We start from the raw sequence: 10,203 nt of genomic DNA, 5'->3' as shown, positions 1-10,203 counted from the left end.
GGCTGTGGAGGATGGAGATAAGCCACTCCGCTGGAGCATCAGTTTGCAAACATGGTGCATTTCTCCTCTCGCTGGTTTTTCTTCTCTTTAGGTTTAAAGCAATCCAATGCTGTCACCAAGCCACAAACTTTCCAACTCGTTTGCTATGTTCAGCCTAATCAAAATAGCCAAACTCCTATAGATAGCAGTAATGATCTCCCTTTCCACCCCAGAGATGATAAAGAACTGAGCAAGATGTCCCATCTCCACCCCCTTTGTCCACACTCATTTGCTAGATGACAACAAAGTCACCATAGTGCAACTGGCAATGGGAAGGCGTGCTGCAAAACTTGTGACAATATCTTTTTTCCCAAAAAATCCCCTAAACCCTATCAACCTTTAAATTTCAACTTGCAGGCAGAAAGGTGTCATATGGCCAGTGTTCCTAGCACTTATCTACAATCCCTTTTTATCCCCTACTATCTGTTAGCAGCTCACCTTGCTCTGATGTCCCCCCACCCCTCACTGGGGACAATTAGACTCCACATCCTCAGCTCAGTGGACACAAAGCCACATAGAATGGGTTGGGTTGGAAGGGACCTTAAAGATCACCTAGCTCCAACCCCCTGCCATGGGCAGGGACACCTTCCACTAGACCAGGTTGCTCAAAGCCCCGTCCAACCTGACCTTGAACACTGACAGGGAGGGAGCATCCACAGCCTCTCTGGGCAACCTGTTCCAGTGTCACACCACCCTCACTGTGAAGGATTTCTTCCTTGTATCTCATCTGTATCTAACCCCTTTCTGTTTAAAACCATTACTTCATCCTATCACTACACTCCCTGATAAAGAGTCCCTCCCCATCTTTCCTGTAGCCCCCTTTAAGTACTAGAAGGCTGCAGCAAGGGTCTCCCTGAAGCCTTCTCCTCTCCAGGCTGAACAACCCCAACTCTCTCAGGCTGTCCTCATTAAGGGAGGTGGTCCAGCCCCCTGATCATCTTCGTGGCCCAACTCTGGGATCGCTCTGACAGGTCCATATCCTCCTTATGTTGGGGGCCCCAGGGCTGAATGCAGGGTTGCTACAGAGCAAGACTGATGGATTGCCATGCCCACCACTGAACATAGTCAGGCTTGGGCAACCCAGGAGGCAGCAAGAAACTCTAGGAAGAGCAACGTCTGCCATGGGATAGTTAACAAGTCCCAGCTTATGTCCATGGGCTCTTCTCATCTGTCCTTGATGGCAAATGAGATTCTCATCCAAAGCCTTCTTCACTACATCCTCTCTGCAAGCTGAGGGTTGGGGAGGGAAGGCAGCACTGCCCAGCCTCAGTGGCTCCTCTGAGTCAGAGCCAGGCATTGCCCCAACCCAACTGCTGTTCGCTAGGTTGCATGTGGGAACAGACCTTTCATCTGGAAAGAGAAACACATGCAGTAGAAGGCAAGAACAGAGCCTGGAAACACCAGCGAGGGCAGCTGTGACAACGAGGTTACTCTCCAGCTTGTGCCAGCGCTACAATAACTCCAGCTGAGAGCACAGAGATGAGCCCTTGATCTTCAGTGTGGGGCATTGCCAGTTGAACCATCAACCAATGTTGCAGGTGCGTTGTGCAATTGCACCCAACTGTGGGTTTGCCTTAGAGCCCAGGATGAGTAGAAATACATACATATCATTCCATACCATGTCCCCAAGTGGGGCAAGACTATGCCTGTTCACATTGAAAGGAGCAGGCATTTCTGTTTTCTTCAGAAAAAACAGAGTTTGTTACATCTATAAATGTGCTATATGTCCCATTGCCTAAGAGCAGCTCTCCGAGCTACTGTTTGCTCTTCTGGCACTTGCATCTGTTCCAAATTCTTCTTTTATCACGTTTGGAGACTCCATGGGCGTGGGAGTGTGTGTCACATGCTGGCAGAGGAGGGAAGCCACTGCCTGAAACCCTGTGGGGAAGACCAAAAGGAATTGCTGATGGAGGTTTATAGGGATCTAGAGGTATGTGGAGACCATAGCAGTAGTAACAAGAAGGAAAAAGCACTTTAATCTTGCTTGAACAACATCCTGTTACAAGGATCACAGGTTCACACTAAACCAAGACCAGAGAACTGCCACACACAAGAAAGAATATCACTTTATTTTAAAAAATAATAATTTAGCTCAAACACAAACAGGATTGCAGAGGGTTGATTGAAGCAGGAAGAACAATATTTACCCACAGAATTTAAAACAGACCAATCCCATTCTCTTGTAGATGATACTTTCAGTGCCCTTCCCTGTCCACAGCTCTACTTCAGGTCCTCACCTGCACATAAAGGAATCCTGACTCCTAGGGCTCTTGGTAACAAGGCAGAGGAGAAACAGTGTCTGCCACACACAAAATGCTATTCCTATCTCCAGAGCCTCCATGGAAGATCCAAAAAGCCAGAAGAGCAACACCAGCATCTAAACCAACGTGCAGTACAAAGGGAACAACTTGCACTCCTCCCTGGAAGTCTACCTACCCATGCCCCATTCCCAGCGTCCTGGCCAAGTGCTTCCACCCACACTTGAATTCATGCCCCCACCCACAGGTGCTGTACACAGAGGTGTGCACACAGGCCTCTGCAATACTCCCCCCACCCCCTGCCCCTTTCTCATCCAGACCTGCTGATCTTTCACCTGTCTCCATGCCTGCGTGCCGCACATTTCTTGGCACAGCAGCAGTTTGTTTCACAGTGATGGGATGTGCCCTGGAACGCGCTGAGCCACTACTGAAATTTCTTCTCTTCTGTGAAGTGGCCTTTCATGCAATTGCCATTCTGATACACAGGACTGGCACCTTTCCTTCTGCACCACATCACAGATTTGTAGAGGATGAATCCAATACTGGCCAGACACAAGAAGAGAAGAGCCAAGATGTCCAGGCAGAAGTACTCATATAAGGAGAGGTCATAGACAGCAGGGCGAAGATACGGTGCCCCATCATGACGAAGGATGTACTCCAGCCAATACACTGTCCTATTGAGAGCATGCATTGGTCTGTCCAGGTGCAGAGCTGAGATGAGTTTGGCTGCTTTTCTGTAGCTGCAAGGGAAGAAGACAAGAAGTTATCCTCCTGACTGGAGTTTCATAGCTGAGAAGTGGTCTGAGGTGTCCAGTGGTGCTTTCAAGTCCCAAATGATACCTTGGGAGAGTGGCAAATTTCCTCCATGATACTCTTCATATATGCCTCTGAAAGCCACTCTGATGGCAATCATTAGCCATGGCAGCAAAAGCCAGAGTGTATTTTACTTTGTGTTTTGTTAACAAGACTGGCACTTCAGCTCCCAAGTACCTGTTCAGTGGGTTCATGTGGATTGTTGCTTTCTGAGGGGAGTTTACACCCAAAGCCCTCACCCAGCATCAAGCAACAGTTGCAGACTTGATGACCGGCCAAATCCTTCAAGGTACCAAGATGCAACACCTACTGACAGTGTAAGTTGTTGAGAGCTCATAATAGGTAACGAAGGAAGGGAAAAAAAAAAAAAAAATCAAGCTCTTGGACAGCATTTCAAACATTAGCAGTTGCATGTGTCCTGTTAGAATGTGGGAGCCCTGTGTCACTGTGTTGCAGCAGATCTAGGAAAGGGCAGAGCATCTGACTGTCAGAAGGAACAGATGGAATATTACCTGCAGTCCACTCTCTACACTAACTGTTTCTACAGAAAGCTGTTTGGACAAGACTAGGGAGATCCCAATGTGAGGCTGTGATCTCACTTTCCCTGATGACAGGCTGGCATTAAAAGGAGAAGAGGTTTGTGCCTCAGCATCTCATAAAGCTTTCTAAGAAAATTACAGTCGAACAGGACTAGATCACGCTCTCCAACAGCAGATGCTGGAGTATCTCCTCCTGGACCGCATCTCAGCATTTCAAGGCATGTCTGTCCAGTTGAGCAATGCTTGCAACTCTGCTTGGTCAAGAAGCCACCACAGGCTGTGTAGGAGTCAACACAAAGACACACTGGTCCCTACATACAGTCTGCACCAAGGAAGAGCCTGATGTTTCTGGATGCCTCACCTGGGGTCAGAGATAACGGTGACAACAGCCTGGTAAAGATCCTCTTCTTTTACTCTGCTCCAGTCCATGAGGATACCCATGCCCTTCGCCTGCACTCTGGTCATAATGTCAAACTGGTCCCCATAGAAAGGAAATCCCACCACTGGCACACCGTGATAAATTGCCTCAAATACACCATTCATCCCACAGTGGCTAACGAAAGCTTTCACGTTGGGATGGCCTGCAAGCAAAGAAATGGCAGGAGGTCAGTGCCTTCCATGCTGAAACAGGGCTACCGGTGGCTTCCTCAACACACAGTGTTGATGTATGTTTAGGGAAAACCAGGCATGCTGAGCAGAGAGGATGTTACCCTTTGGGAACACATCTGGTTTTTGGCAGCCCGAAACTTGCCAAGTAGCACCTGGAGGAGGAGGGAGATAGGGCCAAGATGCAGCTTCAAGCAGATGTTAGATGAGGACCATGTTTTGTACAGGTCAGACTTGCAACAAGCAACAGACTCAGACCCACACAGGTGCTGTTGTCCTTGTATGCCTTTGCTGTGGTTTGGACTAAACTCCAGGGATGCTGATAGCGACGCACACACACACACAGAGCCCAGCCTTACCTAACAGGTCATTCTGGGGCAGCCACCCCATCATCAGTGTATTCTCACCCAGGTTTCTTGGCTTCTGTCCAAAGTATCTATGGGAGGAGATAAAGGAGGGGAAAAAATGGAAAAGAAACACACAAAGAACAATTATAAATTCAATCAGATCAAGAGATGGAAAGCAAATTCTGTGCTTTGAGATGAATCATCCCTCAACATTGATTTTCATCCAACTTGAGTTAGAAGGAATTCCATTCCCTTCTCACCTCCACACCACCCTCTGCGGGAGGCGTGCAAATGCGCCAGCCATCTTCTCCACCAAATCGCTTGGAAGAGCTCGGATCCCGATGCCAAAGGAGACAACAACAACACCCACATCTGCTGCTTCCACCCAGAGACGCAGACCCTGCAGGCAAAACACACAGAGCTGCCCTGAAGTCTTGTTGGAGAAAGGCCCTTCCCACTGTTGCCTCTGCCAGTAGAAAGTTGTCTATGGAGAGAATAAAGCCAAATCCACCTGGAGCACAAAACTGCATGGTTTTCACCAGGCAGCAAACTCTAAAACCGCTATAATTTCTGCACCCAGCCAGACAGAAATTCAGAAATTACTTGAGCACCTGCTGGACTTGGGAGCTTGCAGGGAGGTGTCCAAAACTTGCATTTCATAGTATTACCTCCTGCTTTGGAGGTAACACAATTAGTCTTTGGCAAGGAGAGCTCTGAAAACATAGGGTCCACATAGGAGCAGCCAGAGCAGAGAAAAAAATTGGAGTAAAAAGAGGAAGGCTATTTTCCATCACCACTAAGGCAGGAGGCCTGTCAAGAGTCTCTAGCTGTAGGCTGATACAACAGATGAAACATCATGCAGGCAGAGTCAGGTATAACATCTTGCTGGAGATCCCCCACAAACTCTGTAATCTCAAAGTGTCCTGGAGGTGGCACAAGGTTTTGCCATCTTGCCAGGAGACTTCTACCCATCCTTGATAGCTAATTGCAGGTAGCAGATTTAGTTTTTGGTCACTAGGCAGAAAGGTAGCTACAGCTCCAGCAAAAAACACAGTTGTTTGTCCTTCACTTAGAGGCTACCTGTAATGCTATGTAAACAGTTGTGTATCTAGAACAGAGTCCATACTTTTTTCAACCAGGGCCAGAAGGCTGCAGGGAGAAGAAATCAGCCACCACAGCTGCTGTGGAGCAAACACAGCCTATTCCCTTTTATGTCAGGCTCAGCTGAGCCTATTTCTCATTATGGATTTTGTCCTGCTTCAAGTTTCCCATGTATCACAGTCAGGAGCATTTTAGAGAAGTTTCATAAAATCTGCCTTTGAATACAAATACTTCCTTGAAATATACACTGTAGAAGTACACGAAGGGCAAAAAAAAAGTTCTTCATGTTATTAGAGGAGAAAAATAGGATGATTAATTCAGAATATCTTAATAATAGTAGTCTACAGGTTGGAGTATCATAGTACAGAAGAAGTTACAAAGCACATTTTAGTGTTATTCTCTGGGGATATTTGTCCTTTGTTGTATGCTTCAGGGGCTCAACCTATCTTTGCAGAAATGCTTAAAAAGCCCTAAAACAACACAACAACCAAGAACCAAAAAGTTTTCAACTAAGGGATTTTGGTTCCTTCATTCTCTTGAGTTTCACATCCTTTGAGCAATACAACCACCAAAACTGCTAAAGAAGAGAAAGTGCTAGTTTTACTTTTCTAAATAAAAGTTCAATGACTCATAAAACAGATGCTTACGTTATTCATTACAATTGGGACTTAACATCTGACTTTCAGAAACAGCATTAAAGTTGCTAGAGAAGCATGGTTGATCACCAAGAGTTCTCACCATCTCTCAAACATGTATCTCTATTTCACTGAGTCCTAATTAGAAGAACTCACAATCAGAGTGTTTCAAATATGAGGAAATAAACACCTCAATTACATAACTCTGGTCCAGTTCAGATGGGAGATTCCTTAAACTACACCTAGACCTACAGAGGCCCTCTCTTCTGCTGGCATACCTGGACACAGACATTCCTACCTACTAGCATGACAGCCACTGCCTAACTGCAGGGCTCCGGACTTATCTCCATCATTCTTCCCTTAGGTGCCTTGGGATCAGTTCTGGAAGCTGTGAAGCATATGAGTAATGCCCCAGCAAACAACTCCCTTCTTTATAAGACAGGTGTGTACGTGGCCAGATTAGACCAAGCCAGTGTTTTGCAAGAGCTGTGAGGCAGCCACTCTGACACAGCTTTTGAAGCACCCTATGTGGTTGCATTACCTGCATGCCGTGCCACATGGGAAAGGGTGATGTGCAGCCATACACATCTGGAGAACTTCTGTTCTAAAGCACCTGACCTCACTTTTTCCTTTTAACTAGAAAATATTGACACCCAAAAAATTGTCTCTATTAAAGCTGCCATCAGAGATCTTGACAGGCCTCTAATAACTTGAAACTTGAATATTACCTCATTTTCAGTCCCTTAGTTGGGACACCAGGACAACCTGAGTGCCCAAGTGTCATTATCTGGGTCTATTTCCCTTCATTATTTGTAAAAGTTGTAAGGTGATGGGAGGAATGGCAGACAGGTCCTGCTCTGTTCCAATATTGTCTTCAGTTGAAGGCTTTAAGAGCTTGTCCCTCTGAACTTATTACTGGGGATAGTGAGGTACAGGCCAGAGAAAGCCTCTGGGATGTCTGGGGAGTTTTCCCTCAGGCTGGACCTTGAGAAAAAGGGGATGACACACTTCTGTTTTGTACACTTTGGGATTCCACATTGAATTTGATGAGGGAACAAGCACACCTCTTCTTTATGGGTTCTTAAGACTACAAGCTCGAGGGCAGAAACGCCCTGCAAGAAATAGGATTAAGGAGGAAATTCTGGATTGACATAAATCAGTGATGAAGCAATGAAGACTAATTGTTCTTCCCATTTCCGCTTCAAATATAGGAACAAACAAGCTACACATGACCAAGTCCCAGGGGCAACACTGCCCATTTAGGACTTCCACACACCATTTTACATGGACAGTGAAGCTAAATCAGGGTGGACAACTTAATTCTACATCCTCCCTGCAACCTCACAGTCCTCAGTGCTCCCTGTCTCCCTGCTGCACCAAGGCACCAAACCACAGCAGCTTTCCAGACTTCTGGGGTGTTAGAGACTTTACGAGGCTCTTCAAAAGCAGATTTGCACTTAGTAACTCCTCAGGTTAACGTGCAATTGCAGCTCAAAGCTTTCCTGCACTTACCACTGGGAGGGGCTTTGCAGGCTCAGCAAGGATCCCTCCTGTGAAAATGACATGGGGGAGTGTTGGGCGGGGAAAGTCCAGCACCACATCATTACAGAGGAAGAAGAGGCTAGTTCCATGGACAAGATCCAACATGGATGTCTTTGGCTCCACACTGTGCTTCTCCATGAGACGTTCAAACTTGGGCAGGATGACCAGCTTTGTGGCCACACGAGTGATCATGTAGACCAGGAGATTCCAAGTCCTACCAAAGAAGCCCATCCTGTCTGTCATCAGGGAGTTGAACTCAGGGACATAGGCAATGGGGGAAGTTGCACCAATCTCCGCTGGAAACCAGAAACCAGTGGAGATCACAGCATATTTGACCTGGAGAATGTGGGCCAGGATAAAGCCACACATCTCATTGGGGTCCACCAACAGCAGGTCAAAGTGTTCATGCTGGAGTTTCTGCAGAAGGGTAGAGTTTCCCAGCACTAGGTCACAGTTTTCCAGATACTTCTCCAAAAAGGAAAACATCTCCAGAGAGGTCATCTTCCCTTGGAAGACACGCTTTATCTTCTCCTGCACCCAGGTATCTGCACTCTCTGTGCTGAAGATACCCCAGTACCTCTGCATGCGGAAGCTAGGCAGGTAGGTTTCCAGATCTCGACCCTCATGAAGAAGTAGCACGGGGTCATGGCCCCGGTCAGTCAGTGCCTCTGCCACTCGCATGAAGACTCGCAAGTGGCTGTCAAAGACTATGGTGGGCATGATCAGCACCTTGGCACAGTAAGATGGCTCCGGACTGAATGCAGCCACTAGGAAGAGAAGAGCAGCAGGGCATGGTAGCAGCTTCATCATCTTCATCGCTGCAAGGAGAGAAACATGCCATTAATGTAGTATGAAATGCTCTGTCATGTACTTGGGCAACTAGCAACTGGGATCATACCTACAAGCCAGACAGTCATGAGCTGGGAGAGGAGAGCAGTCTGGAGTTCATCCCCAGGAAAACAAACAAACAAACAAACAAACAACCACCAACAAAAAACAATAAAGGAAAAAAAAAAAGTCAGATATCAGGGTGTATTCAGGGGAGTTTTCCAGAAATTCAAAACCTCTCTGTGCTCCTAAGGCTCAAAAACTAGCAGACTGACTTGCAGAAGGTTAGAGAGGGAGAGCAGCTCAGGAGCTCTGCAGGGTCACAGCACCAGCACACCACTCACTGCTCAATCCCCGGTTACCGCTACAGAACCAGCATAGCTGGATTTCATTTCTATTTATGCCCAGCCAGAATGGCTGGTTCCCTCTGAGCCCTTGATGTCTGTGCAAGCTTGCTGGGAGGCCTGCAAAGCCCGATAGGAATGCTGAGAGGCACGCTCCGGCTTTGGCCCTCGCAACACTGGCAAGCCACCTTGCTCAGCACAGACAGGGCAGGAGTGAGCCCAGGCCACAGCAGGACTCTCCAAGAGGAACTGCAATCCCAGACAGCGCAGCAGGGGTCTGGATGGAGAGCTGCTCTGCTACAGATCAGCTGTGAGAGGATGGGGAGGCTCAGGGGAAAGGGCTGGGAAGGGAAAGCAAGCACCAGGATACTGATGCACTGGCAGAAGGCAAACCCAGAAAGCAGCCCCAGAGATAATGTGCAACACCCATGGCACACTGACGCCCCTTAGTCACACTCCTACAGCTGTCATCCCATTCCCGGTCTGGTGAAACACCCAGCATTTCTGTTGTGTAAGGGATGTTGCTACATCACTGGAAGCGAACGCGCCTCACCCACACCTTACATTATTTTGGGAGAATTACATGATAATTATTTGGGAACAGTCAGAAGCAGAGCCATGTCCTGAGGACCCAGTTCAGACATGCTAGGAAGGGGCAGGGGGAGGGGAAGAAATTACAATGGGGACAATTATAAGTGGATTTTGGATGGCCTCACACGCTAAACCCCAGGGGGGCTGCTGGGATGTGGTAGAGCAGAATTTGGTCCAAGATTTTCTGCCAGCCTCTCCACTATTGCTTGATCAATTAAGAGGCAGGAAAGAAAGTCACGGATAAGATCCCGCTAAATACAATCTTCAGACTCCCCTCAGCAGCTGGATATCTCTGGGCCGAGACAGTGCATGTAGGTGTGGACAGGGGAGAATAAAAGCACCGTACTCTTCCCCCACCACCATTGATTTCCTGGCCCATGTGGGCATGGACATGGGAAAGAAACAGAGCAGCAGCTGGCTGAGACCCTACCCTGTTTCAACGGCAACTTCTACTGGGGCTTGGACTGCCACCCTTCCCACCCAGGGACAACTGAGTGGCTGTGCCTGCAGGAGCGATGAGAAACACGAGATACCAAGGGGGTGGTTGGACCCACAGAACA

The 10,203-nt window shown here is 47.7% G+C and overlaps 1 protein-coding gene across 1 annotated transcript; it reads right to left on the bottom strand.

The window, feature by feature from the left end:
• Positions 1-2,721: 2,721 nt before the first annotated feature.
• On the bottom strand, positions 2,722-9,126 carry LOC141945620 (2-hydroxyacylsphingosine 1-beta-galactosyltransferase-like). The gene is made up of 5 exons (XM_074873997.1): positions 7,851-9,126; positions 4,863-5,002; positions 4,615-4,691; positions 4,011-4,230; positions 2,722-3,037 (listed from the first exon to the last, which is right to left on the bottom strand). The coding sequence occupies exons 1-5, from the start codon at positions 8,694-8,696 to the stop codon at positions 2,722-2,724; spliced, it is 1,599 nt and encodes a 532-aa protein (XP_074730098.1). The 5' UTR covers positions 8,697-9,126.
• Between the last annotated feature and the right edge of the window lie 1,077 nt (positions 9,127-10,203).

This window comes from Strix uralensis, chromosome 7, assembly GCF_047716275.1.
Source record: "Strix uralensis isolate ZFMK-TIS-50842 chromosome 7, bStrUra1, whole genome shotgun sequence".
Lineage (NCBI taxonomy): Eukaryota > Metazoa > Chordata > Aves > Strigiformes > Strigidae > Strix > Strix uralensis.
Note: the sequence above shows the minus strand (reverse complement) of the source record. Positions and strands in the feature narration are given on the sequence as shown.